This window comes from Lissotriton helveticus, chromosome 2_2 (genome assembly GCF_964261635.1).
Source record: "Lissotriton helveticus chromosome 2_2, aLisHel1.1, whole genome shotgun sequence".
NCBI classification, from domain to species: Eukaryota; Metazoa; Chordata; class Amphibia; order Caudata; family Salamandridae; genus Lissotriton; species Lissotriton helveticus.
The window spans coordinates 377,721,303-377,736,998 of record NC_136060.1 but is presented as its reverse complement, the minus strand read 5'-3'; the positions used below and the strand labels follow the sequence as shown (position 1 = coordinate 377,736,998).

General features: G+C 42.0%; 1 protein-coding gene across 2 annotated transcripts in view; it reads left to right on the top strand.

Moving 5' to 3' along the window:
* FAM193A (family with sequence similarity 193 member A) overlaps positions 1-3,408 on the top strand; it is a 542,579-nt gene extending 539,171 nt beyond the window's left edge. For both annotated transcript variants that reach the window (XM_078678579.1, XM_078678578.1), the window contains one exon: positions 3,169-3,408. In XM_078678579.1, the coding sequence (XP_078534705.1) occupies positions 3,169-3,262 (94 nt within the window). In that variant the 3' untranslated portion in view covers positions 3,263-3,408. The remainder of the gene's footprint in view (positions 1-3,168) is intronic.
* Positions 3,409-15,696: the final 12,288 nt, after the last annotated feature.

Genomic DNA, 15,696 nt, shown 5'->3' with positions numbered 1-15,696 from the left:
TCTGCGAATCTATTTAAAGCTGCCTGGAGGCCACTCCGAGTCCTAGAAAGGAGCAAGGTATCGTCGGCAAATATTAGCATGGGGTACTTGGCCCCCCCAGGGTGGGTGCATCAGTTTGTGTTTCATTAAAGAATGCAACCACCCGATTAATGAACAGGAGAAACAGCGTGGGTGCCAAAACACAACCCTGCCGAACCCCACGTTCGACAGGGAAGTTAGCAGTTACCTGGCCCTGTTTCCCCCATCTTACACGGGCAAAATTGTCCTCGTGTAGACGCCTAACCAACTCTAGAAGTTCTAGTGGAAGGCCCATAACTCTAAGGGCATCCCATAGCTTGGCCCTTGGAACCAGGTCGAAAGCCGACCTGAGATCTACAAAGGCGGCGTACATGACACCTCCACCCAGAAGGACCACCTTCCAATATAACATGGTAAGGCGGAACACCTGATCTAGGGTGCTAGTACCTGATCTGAAGCCTGCTTGCATGGGGGAGAGTATATTATTCTGCTCAATCCACCCCTGGATTCTAGCTAGGGCCATTCTTGATACCACTTTCTGAATAGTATCTATCAAGCTGATGGGGCGATAGTTTTTCGGAGAAGATCGATCCCCTTTCTTGTGTACCGGAAGTATTTCGGCCCCTTTCCAGGATTGTGGCACCCTAGCTCCCGCTGCAATGGAATTTGCTAGAGCTGTTATATAGGGGACCCATAATTCCAGGTTTAATTTAAAAAGATCCGCAGGAACAGCATCTATGCCTGGGGCTTTCCCGGACTGGACTGAGCGTAAAGCATATTCGGTATCAGAGGTACAGAAGTTAAGGACATCCCCATAAACTACTGATGAAGTCCCTACTACAGGCTCAACAACTAAGTGAACAATATTTGGGTCTTTAAATTGAGAGGAAAAAAATTCCACCCAATCAGCAGAAGAAACATAATTTTCCGGAGTAAGTGAGTCAGATCCCCGACCCCACCTCACCAACTCCCAAAACGTCCTCATGTTGAATTTCATTCTCCAGATTTTTAATAAGAACTTTCTTCTGAAATTTCAGTAAATGCCAAGGACAAGGCTGATTTCAGTGTAAGTTGCCTACAAAGTTATAAGACCTACTGTAGACCCTATGCGGAAGGTGCAGTGCTCTCAACAAATACCAGTAAATAAATATGGGCTAACACAGGCAACCTCCAAGTCAAGACACTACTTAGCAAGCCACAACGTGTGAGTGAGCTTTGATTACAGCTGCTAAATAGATTATTCTGTCTAGACTATGAATATATATATAGCAAACTGAAAGGCAAACCAGTGCCTTTAGCAAAGATCTATAATATCTTTTCCAAAAATTATTTTACTGGATAACTGAGGTAGCCCACTACCTGTCCAAACCATCTCTAGCTGGTTACAGGTGTCTAGAGTCAATTGGGCTAGTGTTATGTATTTTGAACAAAAAACATAAATCAGATGTCCTCAACAAGGCACAGGCATTCACTTTGTATCAAATTCCAAGGAACTTGTTGTATTGTGCAAGACAAGTAAGTGTCATAAACAAGATCTTGCAAGGTCCAGTCCAAGGAATTTCTAAACATTTAATCCTGCAAATATGATTACATAGAGAGTAAAACTAATCTAAGAGTTTTCAGGCTGGAGGGGTCTAGAACGAATCCTTCAGTCATGCCTTGAAAGAGAAGAGGAACTTTGTTTCTTCTACTATGGCCACTAATGTTCACCAACGTCGAGGGGACTACGTACAGAAAGGCATTTCTGAAGATCGAATAAGCTTTTAATAATTGAAAAGGCACGTATGTGCTTTTCCTACAAGTAGCTAGAAGTCAACACCTATTGCCTTTCGATAATGAGACCCAATTTAAATTTCACTTAAGCTTCTACTGAAAGCAAGGGGAGAACTTTTTGTGCTTTAGTCACCATGTTGAGGCACCCCCCTGCCCCCGCATAATGGGACTTCTTTGATATACACATATTGATTGATTTGTCACATTTGAATTTAGAGTTAATAATGAAACACACAACCTGAGCCCCAAAAGCGATGAGGACCACGTAAATTATACTTTGAATTCTAGAGGGATGGAAAATATTATTTTTTGACCAAAGGAATCCTATTGAGTTTTGAGGGACATTAGTAAAGATCTGAAAATCTGCCTTAAGTCTTCCTTAAACATGTTTATTATTCTCTTGTAGTTTCTGTGCGTTCATCTCCACTGCATATACATGACTCTTTATTTTAGAGGGTGGGTCGAGTATCCAGATTAATGATTACCCTGGGCCATATATTCTGCGACCAACCCTCAAACCTTGCTAACTTTTTTTTTTAATTCTTTTTTATTGAATAAAACAGTGGCAGTGTTGACGATGATACATTATTTAGGTTACTTTCGGTTATCAAGATTGGTCAATAAGATATATCACAAGACAATATGTACCCTCAATTTGTAAGAGTTAGGCATTGCATCATTATGAAAAAATGACAATCACATTACATCCTTCCCTTCTATCTGAACATGACCCCGTAAGTATTGCATCTTTAGATCTCCTCATCTTCGTCCTCTGAACTGTCAATGTCTGCTTCAGGCAACAAATCACATACATCCCCTCTGTACGTATTCCAGGGTGCCCAGATTTTATTCCATTTGCGCGGACTACCCCTGACGGCGTACACTGACCGCTCTGTCACCATAATCAGGTCCATATTTCTGCACCACAGTGTCAATGTGGGGGATTCGGCCTCTCCCCATTTCTGTGCTATGTCCCTCTTTGCAACCATAATGCCTAAAGTACTACATGTTTGACCAGGTCGGGTTAGATCAGTGGGGTCCCATAGGTTGAGAATACATTTGCATGGTTCAGGCAGGAGGGAAACCTCTAGTGTTTGGGAGATAGTACGTAGGACCTGTCACCAGTATTCTAGTATAAGTGGACATTCCCACAGTGTATGGAAAAGTGTGCCCTCCTCTCCGCATCCCCTAAAAACCTTGCTAACTTTGAATCATTTGCCAATTAATATTTATTCAGTACATTGTATTTGTTTGAAATTTGTAAGCTGAGAAATAGTGTGGCATGTTTTATTATTGAATACTGTCTTTTGCGTACTCTTAACAGGTTTTTTTTTAATGCTTTTTCAAATTTTTGAATTTGTTCTCTTTTTTCCGTAGGTTTTGCCTGGATTCCGCCAGACAGACAAGGCAGAGGCTTTCTGTTAATTGGTCTAATTTTAGTTTGAAGAAAACCACATTTGCGGCACACTGAAATATTATGACTCTTCTAGAACCATGAAATTTCAACTCCACTGACTTTAGTCTGCTGTGCTTGGAGCTTATCCGGCTTTGAGTTACTGCTGACCTGCCTTGTCCCCAGTGCTGTGTGGACCTGCACTGAACCCTTTGGCCTAACAATTGTTGCAGATTGGAACTTTGCCACTTTCTACCTGGATTTGTTAGCTTGTGTGCTTGTAGTCTGTGAGTGAGACTTAATGGATTGTAGCCGTATGCTATTGGAATTGGAACACTAGTTTTTCCAGTTCCTAATAAATGCTATGGCTTAAAGTACTTCAGACTGCTTCCCAAGCTCTGGTGGAGGCCAAACTACTCGTTTTCATTCATGGAGGCACCTGTCATTTCTGAAGTTCACAATGTTTTGTCATTCGGACTACGGACAAAGGAATGGACATTGACAGACCTGCTTTCACCTGCTACGTAATTCTACACCACATTTTTACAGAAGAAGCTCATATGGGACAAGCATTTCTTAAGTTCTTTCATGATCTACTGTTTAAAAGTGTACAAGTTACGCTATATGTGTTTGATTTTTTTTTTCTGACTTGTAGCCAGCTTGTGTAAGAATACTTGCAGAATGAGAGTTTATGAGGAACAGTACTCACACTATCAATCTGTTATAGAGTGTATAATTGTATTAACACTGAAGCCGAACTGGCTACTTTTTTAACATATTGTTAAGTAATATTAAAATCATGTCTTTCTTTTTGAAAGATGGAATACATTAGTAAAGTAGAAGACTTGTGTTTTGATTTATCTAACAGGAGAGAAAAGAGTAGGGAGAGAATGGACATGGCTGTGTGTGCACTGTACTCAAAATTTGTATTCATGTGTGAATTGAGTATTTGTGTTAATTTAAATTAACACCTTGGTGGAAGTGTGAATAGAGGTAGCAGAAAACCTTAAATTGATAACATCAGGGTATTTTTGATATGGTTGATTTAAATTATGTGCTCTATTTAAACCCGTTCTGCTTTGTGGCGGTCACTTTGCTGGTCAATGCAGGAAGAATAAGCTTCAGCCATTGTCCAAATGTAATTTATGGTTACTGTTTAACCCCCCCTGGGCTGGACTTCAATTGGTAATGTAGCCTTATTTATTTTAATGTTTTGTATCTCTAGTGAATCATGCAAGACATGTACTGACACTTTCCTGTTACCTTGTTGGCTCTAATGTTACACTAAATGGTTTTAGTAGATTTCCTATTTAATATGTTGGTGTTCTACATAGGATACATTTTTATTTCCTACATTTTCAAAGCTCAGCTTTTTCCTAACATCTTATACTGGGTATAGGTATAGTATCATGTAGGCATACCTTAAGAGGTTTCAGTTCCTGATATATTTGCCTAATACTTATTTCTTAGTAGTTAATTAGGGAGCGGTCTCATTTACACACTTCCCTGCACTTCCTAATTTCACCCTTTCCCCTAGCCTCCGTGAAATAATAGCGTCATAAGCATCATTACCAGAATGTATTCGGTTTCCTCTGCTCAACATCAGGTATTGGTATCCAGTATTCTGAATGTTCTAAAACTATTACCCTGCAGATAGAAAATGTATGTGTAAAGGTACTAACTTTCTTTTCTAGATATTGTGAGCCTTAGATTTTAAGGGATAAGTTTCAAAGCCTATTCTGGAGGAATGTTAGTTTGTTGTCACTAGCAATATAATTGATGCCTCTCTTCCAAATCGCAGGGAATCTTCAATGTGCTGTGCAATAGATTTTTTTATTTAGCTTTTACAACAATTGCCTAATTGCCACAACACAGTTGCATAGGCATTTCAAGTCTATTCTACTTTCTAAGCACAGCTCTTAAGGACTAAGAATTACGCTCTTACATGCATCCAATTTGTTATAGAGCTACCAAACCCCTCTGTATATTGCTTATTTCTCCTGTTCATGCCCTGGTATTTTTCTTCAGTGTTACCTGTCCTTGTTGGCCGTCCTTCCTCCCCCAGACCAAAATGACTTCTCCACACCTTCAGAGTAATTTAGACAGCCTTTCTCCTCACAGGCTACCTTTTCTTCAATTGCCATTGTTGATCGCATTTGTAATTTTCTCTGGTGCCATGAAGACACACATCTTTAAAAATCCCATTGAGTATGGAATGGGCTAGTTGTTGTAACAAGTGGCAATTACACCTTTTGTTGCTGTGCAAACTTGGCATACAAAATGGCAACATTTCTTTTATTGTATTCTCAGGAATAAATGTTTGGAAATTCCTGGGGTTGGACATTGCAAGATCTCATTTCTGACAGATGTATTGCCCAAAACATCACATTTTGTGCAAAGCAATACTAGTTGAATGACTAGCCCTTCTTGCTGATATTGGGTTTGTTGAATTGTTAGTTCCTTGTGTAACACAGGTGCCTGGAGCCAGGAGCAATAAAAAATTAGGCAGCTCTACAGAGTGCCATTAAGTTCAAAAGCCTTAAGAATGAAGGCAGCCTTTATTGGAAACATAAAGGTTTACGATTATTGCTAAAGCAGTTAACCAAACAATATCCCAATGCTTTTAGTGCATGACTAAATTGAAAATATTTATATTATTGTGACCTGTGAATTTCATATTCCTCCTGTTGCTTTGCAAACTTGGTTTCCTTTTTGCACATCTCCTAGTTTGGAAATGCTGATACAGTCTCTCTTGGTTAAACCTTCCAAACTAGCTGATTTACTTGGTTGTGTCCCCTGCCATTGCAGGGTTTCTTGCGAGTACCTGCCATCGCATTTCAGTCGACAACGCGTGCAGAATCACCTTAGTCATGGAGTGCATTTCCTAGGTTATTGGGGATTCGTATAGACATCCAAGAGATCCTGTAGTTTCCATCAAGTCACACTTAAGGTAAATTGCTGACTGTCTGGTCTCTTAAAGAGCAATTGGACATGACAGCTAATTTGAATGCCCAGTAATAGACTTGCATCTGCTGTTCCTATTCCTTCTGTGTATAGCTATTGGGTACATTTGTCAAAGGAAATTCGTGCCTTTTTGCCGAACCTCATGAACTTGCTTGCTCACACCTGGTCACAACACTGGTGGGGAACCTTGTAGGAGAAGTTTTAAAGAATATAAAGGATCTTTGGAAACAGGTTAATTTTGTGTATTCCCACCCTTTCAGGAATAGAGATTGGCAATCTTTTCCAACCCACAAATTTTTTTTTCTTCCATTTCCATACAGGTCTTATTATGGTCTTTACATCTCCTTTAGGGCAATGTGAATCTGCAGTATTTGACTCCATCCATCTGGGATGGAAACTTTGACAATTGGGTTTGATATGTATTTACCTGTGGATTCTCTGTGTTCTCTGTACCTGGATGAGTGGTTCCAGGCTGCAGCTGTTGTCGGACCACTGGAACACCACCGCTTCTCTGCTGTTGGGCCTTTTGATGAGCAATCCCGAAGTCTTTTTTTATTTATTCATTAAGAGCTCGTAATAACAGTATACATGCTGCTTTCGGGAGCCTCATTATCCAGAAAGCATAGTTCAATGTAAGCAATTTTTCGAAGAAACAAGAGCAGCAATAAATCAGAGTGACTGCCCAAGAGCTTAAGAGCTAACAACCCGCCCCGCCCAACCCCACCCCACCCCTCCCTCCCCTCCCAGCAATCCCTAAGTCTAAGTTGCACCTAGAGCCCTCTCCGCATCTTCTGTTCATCAGGGCATTATTGTAGTCAGTGTTGCTCTGTGCCTTCCCTTCCCTTTAGAGGATCAGGGACATTCAGAATATGATTCAGATGTTTCAGAAGAGAGCCAGAGTTCCTTTACTGATCTTTTCCGCCTCTTATGTCTGCTTCCTTCATGCATCCGACAGGCCATTCGTGCATACTGACACATTTGGGCTTTCCAGTGGAGTCTCCATCTGCTGTGGTTTCAATACAAGGGCAATCTGTCTAAAACCATCAGAATTTTCAATGACTCTGTATCAGACCATCTCTGGTGGTCAATAGAAGAGAACCTAATTCAGTTTTGCCCACCACCAGTAGTGGCCAAAGTAGTGACTGACACCTCCACCTTGAGTAATGGTGCTCATCTGGAGGACCTGGAGATCAGAGGCCTCTGGTCACCGATCAAGCAGAGAATGCATATCAATGTACTCTAATGATGGGCAATTTCCCTTTCCTTGAGACCTTTCTGCCTTCCCTATGTGGTCTGTTGTTTCAGATCTTGACAGACAATAAGCTCACAAGGTAGTATGTGAATACGCAGGAATTCGGCGATGTAAAGGTCCAATGGTCTCCTGACTGGTGGCCTCTCGATCTGGGCCCAGTTCCTGAGCCCAAAACAGTAATCAAGAATCTAGGAGTCAGATTGGAACCAGAGTTGACTATGAAACATCACGTCACCATTACGGTAGGAACATGCTTTCACGTAATAGGTCTCCTCCGGAGGATTTTTCCTTTCCTCCCTGATTCTTATAGGAGAACCTTGGTTCAGGCTCTGATTATCAGCCGTCTTGATTACTGCAATGGTCTCCTGGCAGGAGCTAATGAAGAGGTTCTCAACCGCCTACAGGTGGTACAAAATACAGCAGCGAGGTTGGTGCTTAACGCACCTCCTAGGTCCCCCTCCAGACCCTTATTGCATAAACTACACTGGTTGCCTATACGGCAACGAGTAAAGTTTAAGACCTGCTGTATTATCCACAAAGGCCTTAATGAATTGGGACCAGAGTATTTAGCTACAAAATTTGTTCCATACGCTCCTACCCGTACCCTTAGGTCTGGTGAACAACTTTTGCTAAACATTCCCAAAATTACCAAATCCAGGCAAGGAGGTAGGGCTTTGTCTGTGGTAGGTCCCAGTTTCTGGAACTCCCTCCCGCTCTTCTTAAAACAATGTAGGAATCACCTTAAGTTCAGAAAATGCCTGAAAACTTTTTTGTTTAGCTCATGTTAAACACCTATCCGCTGGTTCATATTAGGCTTGGTTATAAATCATATTCCCTGTGGCTCCTTCTAAGTTTCTTATTCCAGGTGTCATAAGCGCGGAGATACTCCTCCTGGAGTTTATTCATAGCGCTATATAAACACGCAAATAAATAAAATAAATAAATAAAATTGTTGAGGTCCCATCTTCTAGACCAGGATGCTCTGGGACTGGGTTCATGTGCATACAAACTGGTCATCCACTATTTGGCAAGCTTCCTGAACATAAAATGTGAGTTGTCATCTTTCCAGCCATGAGCGACGCCTCCATCTAAAGGTGGTTAAAGACATCTTTGCATTGTGAGAGGCTCTATGCAGCATCCTCTTCTCCACTTGTGGAAAAAGCAAATTTCCTATAGTTCTGCGTCCCCCCGTTTCAATGCAGGCATCCTTGTAGGATGTGCTTTGGTTGAAGAGGAATTTTCTGCTTCACTACTCCTTTCCGATATACCCTTTCTTCCTCGTATATTGAGGAAGACATGACAAACCCATGTCCAAGTTATTCTGATTGCTCCATATTGGTAAAGAAGGGTGTGGTGTGCAGACCTCATGAGTTTCTTCCCTGGGTTCCCTGCTAGAGTTGTCTTGCGTAGCAGATCTCCCAGTTGGAGGGGCAGGTTCTGCAACACAACCTCTAGAGCCTCTACCTCCACCTTCATGCTTGCAGATTAAACAAGGACATCTGAGATCCTTTTACATGCCACCAGAGGTTGTTGACAATATCCTGTTGCTCATCGCCCTGCCACAAAGTCGGTTTATGCCTGGCAGTGTAACTGTTTTGTTGCTTGGTGAATGTGGTCCCTTTGGTAGCATACCTTTCTGATTTCCATTTTTCTCTTTCAATGACCTGCCAAGGTTTTGCAGTACGCACAGTTAAGTTGTATCGCAGCTTTATCAACATTAAGTTGTCTTCTAGATAAAGTTTCTCTATGCAAGTGCCCTGTTGTGTTGAGACATTTGGAGGAGCTAACATGCATGCTCTCACCCTTTCCTTTTGTGGTACCCCATTGGGGCCTTAATTCCGTCCTCACGTTCCTGATGGTTGTCCATTTTGAACCCTTGGCAGCTAGTTGCGGCTTTTCACCCTCAAATCATGTAGATGGCCATCAGTTCAGTGCAACACAGTGAACTGTAAGAGTTGTATGTCTGTCTTCCCTTTACCCATTTTACCCAGAAATCCTGATCCTGACAAAGTGACTTTGCTCCCTAAGGTGGCTACCGTTTTCTTAAGTGGTGCATTTTTCTTTCTGCCCAATACCACCAAAGAGGAAAGAACCTTGGCAGGACCATTATAGGCCAGTCAGCTTTTCTATTGATTGGACAAAAGAATTGAGGTCCGCTGACCAGATCATTTGATTTTTGGGCAACAAGAAGGGCAACGCTGTCCACAAGAGGACTTTGTCATGATGGATTGTCCTGCATTAAAATCTGTTACACTTGCTAAAAAAAAAAAAAAAAGGAATCCCTAGGAAAAAAAAACTCCTCTTTCCACCAGCGCAAAAGCGTCGATCTGTTTTGACGAGGAATGTTCCTGTGGCTGAGATTATTATTATTATTTTTTTAAACACAGAAGAGAAGCACATACCATATTTGGGATGCCCTATAATAAATATTTCTGTACTTGTGGCAGAGATTTGTCGCTCTGGTTCATGGGTTTCTCTTTGCATATTCCCAAAGAATGAATGCTTAGATTCAGAAGTGAGAAGGGATGGCCTTTTCACTCGGTCTTGTAGGATTTTCTGGTATGACCGTTCCTTTAAACTTTCCACCGGAAAGGGGGAGAGGGGTACTTCTATGCTATCCGTTTAGCAGGTGAGGAATTTGCAGGAAGAGTATTGGTTACTTAAGTTTGGTAACAGTATTTTAGGTGGATACTCAATTTACTTGCAGATTACTTCAGAATGGTGAAGTGGGCAGCATTGGTGAAAAAAGTCATGAGTACAAATGCTTAATAAGGTTCCAATGTAGTATGTTGCACTGCATTCTCATGTTTGATCTAATCTGTCCTCGTCTTTGCCTTCAAGAGCTCAGAAAAAATGGAAGAGGAACTAATGTAAGAAAACCAGTGTGGTGCTATATAGCTCCAGTGATATCACATCTGCATTGTGATGCTGAGTTGCAACCAGCACCACCAACCAGCAAAGGAGAGCTGTTACAAAATCTTTAGGTCCAGTTAGGTGCCGGGGGATGTTCAACGTGTGAGAATTATGCTGGTAGAGTATCCACCAGATAGTTTAACAAAGGTAGCCATTTTATCTTCCACATTTATCAGAAACGTTTGGTGGTATGAAGCACATTAAGCAGGAAGAGCCCTCTCATTGTGATTAATACTGTTTTCATGGCTAACTCCAAAGGATCATTACCATGATATATGGGGGAGAGGGCCAGAGGTACTTCTTGAAAAGCAAATCACCAGGGGAACAAGTTGGGTCCTGGCGTCTTCCTGGATTGCCTCTGTTACTGTTTATAGAAGTTCATCTTCCATGATGGGAGAATGTAGGTCTTTTTTTGTGGATTCAGTCTTCCTTTCAGAATGAGAGTGGCTCATATAGGAACCGTAATATGCAGCAAATACTGACTACCACACACACCCAAAACCCTCTCCTACTCTTCCCCACCCATCTTGCACTTTAGAAATCATCGTGGTCGTCACCTTTCTGCTGGTCCACAAGTAGTGCTATAATTCTAGATGTATACTTCTGCCTTTGAGCGGTCTTCCATGTCATTTTAGCAACATTGAGGCCCATCTGTTAAAGGGCTCATCTTCTGTTAAGAGTCCTTTTTTTAGACTGAGAAGCTATATTTCTGATAGAGACTTCTAAATGCAGATTCTTCAACTTTTAAAGATTTCTTGGGCGTCAGACTGGATTGGGAAAATCTCAAGCAGTACCCCTTGTGTGCCAACAAGTGGTTCCATTCGATGACCCATGGGGCCCTATATAGGCAGCAACCATGTACGCTGGCATCGGTTCCTTTCTTTCAGCCAAAACCAATGTACATCCGGACCTAATCCTCTTCTCTTTTGGGACAGTCATAAAAGAAATGTCCAAATTTTGAAACTGTGTGTAATGGAAAATGGCACCAACCATATCTACAAGGTTAAATCTTTTGGGGAGTGACAGACATGGTTTGCCGGGGTTTGGACTACTATTCCAAAACCTACAGTGACTGCCTAATGAAGCACCCTAAAGGCATTCAGGATCAGGAAGCAAAGCTGTTTGTTGTGAAGCACCACAAGACTCCCTGTCGTGACCATTCGAGGTCCATGGGGAGTTCCCAGCTTTGCTCCCGAGGTCGTTACTGCAACATATTATCATTGCTGCCCAAATGTTTGGGTAAGTTGAAGAAAAAACACCAAGTCCATCTCCCACCTCTATTTGCACAGAAGGCAAGAGTGCATCAAAATGCCTCCCGGTCTGACTCCTGAAACAGGTCCGTCTCAGAGTTGATTCTGACCCTTGTTCTGAGGTAACTTTAATTTCAAGGGCCGTTGGCAGTGCCATTGTGAATTGAAGAATTTTGTGATACCATGCAGTGACTTTCTGGCATGCTACCAAGGCCCTTTGGAACGCCTTAGCGTTTGGTGCAGTTAGTTCTCCCAACTAGGCTTCCGCTGGCAGGTCACCCCTCGGCACCAATTCCAGGTTCTGGACTGGCTTTAGTACTGACTTCAGTACTCGCTCCCTCTCCAGTGCCACATCCCGTCCCCAAACATAATCTCCCTGCACCATAGACTCTGGATGACGACAGCCAACCCAAGACGGCGAAGACCCTATCTTGACTGCTGCGCACTTCATTAGCTGCAGCCCACTGGCCACCCCTCTGATATAGACCCATTGCGCATGCAACTTTGAAGAGCTCATGTCCTACATGGATTGTTTGGGACAGATTCGGATATCTGTGGCTATGAGGCCGGGGATGTGTTTTCCCACCCTGATCAGGAGGACAATTGGTATGAAGACCTTCAACATGCCAGTGGTCTCTCTACTTTCCTCGATTACTGGGTTGCTTTTGACTCCAGGTCTTGCCAAAGAGTAAAGCGCATCCTTTGTGATGGTTGTGCAAAGGGTAGCAAAGGTCTCTGAGCTTCAACTCCCTACTCCCTTTAAACCTCTGCACAGCTGTCCTCTCCAGCTGCTTTCCCTCAAGACAGTCGTTCTTATCGTCGGAACACTGGCAGGGGTGGGTGAGGGGTCTTCAAGCCCTCTCCATTAACCCACCCTACACCACTTTCTACCCAGACAAGTTCTAAGGATGTAAGCGTCCTCTCTTCCTAAGGTAGTGACTACTTTTCAGGTCAGTCAAAACATCTCCCTTTCTGTGTTTCTTGCTCTCTCTCACCCCTCTACTGAGGAGGGACTCCATCAGTTAAATCTAAAATGGGCTCTTAGCTTCTATATTTATCATACCAGAGATAACGAAGTGGATTATCAACTTTTCCTGACTGAAGAAAGTTCAGACAGTGCCGAAGTGAACTATCTGTCACGGGATCATGTTGTGCAGTAGGCTCTGCCACGCATTGGCCAACAAGCAGTCTTTGGAAGGCTTACGTGCTCACTCTAACAGAGTCATAGTTACTGCCACTATGGGATGATGGGTGCCTGTGCAGGACATATGCCAGGCGTCTACGTGGGTATTGCTCTATACGTTCACCAAGCACTAAAGTCTCGATAGCCAAGTCCTACTTTGCCCACTAAGTCCTGCAGGGGGGTTTTCTTTGGGCCAGCTCACACTCACCACCTGGAGGTACTGTTTTGGTATCTATTCGAAAGGTAAGCAATCTGCGGGTTGACGTCTCTATCAGAAGCACAAGTTACTTTCAGTAACACTATTCCCGCTAGAGCAACTATTTAACTGCAGATTCCTCACTTATCCTCCCCGTTCTGTGACCTGGAATCATTTATTTAAAAATGTTCCCATTAGAGTTCTGCACACTGACCACTACTAATCTGGATTGTATTCTGTGTCTGCAGGCATGGATACCTTAGAAAGAAACGGATAGTGTGCATCAATGCCACCTATTTAGTTTGCTGCATATAACTTCTGCAGGTTGAGATTTTCTGGATCCAATCTGACCTCTGGTGAATATTCAAAATGTGAGGAATCTGTATCCCTACCTGAAGGATGTTTAACTATTTGAACATTTGATCACGAAGTCAAAAATGAAGGTTTCAAAGAAGTCTAACCAATTCCTGCTCAGCAAGCAAAAAATCATAATCTAGAAAGAAAGACATGGTTACTAGCACAAAATGCGAGGGAGAGGGGATATAGCATAACGATCAATAGCCATTTATCTTACCCCATGGGTATATAGCGCCATGGCATCAACTCTGTCCCCCGTTTACAATTCTTTCGTGGGGAAAAGGCAGTGGTGAGGGAAAGAATATTACTGGATTAAGCAGAAGTAGGCTAGGACTCCAGTACATGTACACCGACTAATCTGATATCTATACACACAGTTGCTACAGTGCTGACCAGGATTATTCATACAGTGCAACACTCAGCGATGGAAGGAACTTCTTTCCATATCCGGACCGCCAGTAGGCCAATTGAAGGCTTCGCCCTCTGTTCCATTCCCCTGACTTAGTTTTCAAGTGCCTTTTGGCCCAGAGACTGAGACAGTCATCAGAAGCAGAAGAGTTCAGATCCAGCTTCTGCAAACTCACCTCACTCCCACAGGATTGTATGCCGTGAGCAGATTAGTGCTCAGAAGCATGACATGAAACCGCACCTTGGCACTACAGCAACTTTTAGGTTCGAACTCTGATCAGCTCTAACCAGCTCTTGGGGGTGAGTGGTGACAACATGCAGTATTTTCCCCAGCATTATGATGACTACCATTTGTACCCCGATTTACAGGATGCCAGTGGGTTACGCACTTCCCTGGATACTGGGTAGTGCTTTCCCTGGATACTGGGTTGTGCTTTCCCCGTGCACCACCAGCAGAAGCGAGTGTCTCATTTGCTATTATAATGAGACTGGCTATCTGATAGATACTTCTAGCCGCAGACTCCTTACCTTTGAATTATCCCCAGGAGTCCGACTGTATCTGGAATAAAGAAATTGAGCAGTACCCCTGCGGACCAGTAGATGGCATTGTTGGGCTCCACGTGGCATTGTCGACGTCGTCCGTGGCTGGCAGAAGCGACATGCATATATATATATATATATATATATATATATATATATATATATATATATATATTCACTGAAAAAACCATAGGTTTCACACCAGTTATAGTTAGGTGGAAATTTTACTCGCATAAAACCATTGAAACTCCCACGTTATAGTTAGTTGGACTCACTATAAATTGCGCGTGCAATGCACTGCTGATGACATCACATATTACATCACTCATGACATGGTCAGTGACATCACTCATGACATCTCAAATGGCATCACTGATGACAACATCCTTGTGGCAGACCTCCTATCGGCATAAAATAACCTTTGACACACACATTCAAAAATGGAAACTAACATTTTCTTAAAAAAGGAGAAACCAATACCAATTACAACAACTTATTAGGTAATTCCAACATCTACATACACATCCACTCATTCACCAACAGTTCTATATAGTCACTCATGCATGTACTTACTCATCATATGTACTCATCCTGTTACACACTAATACTCATCCATATAGTTACTCGCACACAAATTCACACATGCAAATAAACTATCAAAAAAACATTTACTTGATTATACTGCTATATACACACCACTACACATACTTCTACAGAAACGGAAACATATTTACTCTCTTAAACAATCAATTATAAAAACACATACTAACCCACCCATACACACAATCATCCACCCATACAGTCTTGCACACATGCTGTCTTCAAAATACATACAAATAGTGAGTCACTCATTCATGCATCTGTGCTCTAAGTAATATCCCCCACCGAACCATACAGACACTGATACTGATACTCAAAAAAACAACTAATAACCCATATACACACACTCATGTAGCTACTCACCAACCCATGCAGCCACTTATACACAAAGTGAGACACAGATACAGATATTTAAATATTTAAACATTACTCGCTAATATATGTATTCACTAAGATACATTTAATAAGTCAGTTAACCAATCAATTTTACACAAAAAAACATCCATTTAGACATTTATTTACCCATTTATTCTTCCATCAACCTTTAGATATACATATATAAAAAATATTTATTTTTCAGAAAGATACATATTCACTGGATGTCATCAGTGATGTCATTTGAGATGTCATCAGTGATGTCACTGACCATGTCATGAGTGATGTAATATGTGACGTCATCAGCAGTGCATTGCACGCGCAAGTTATAGTGAGTCCAACTAACTATAACGTGGGAATTTCAATGGTTTTATGCGAGTAAAATTTCCACCTAACTATGGAACTATTTAAATGCTAATTCCTAACTATAACTGGTGTGAAACCTATGGTTTTTTCAGTGAATATATATATATA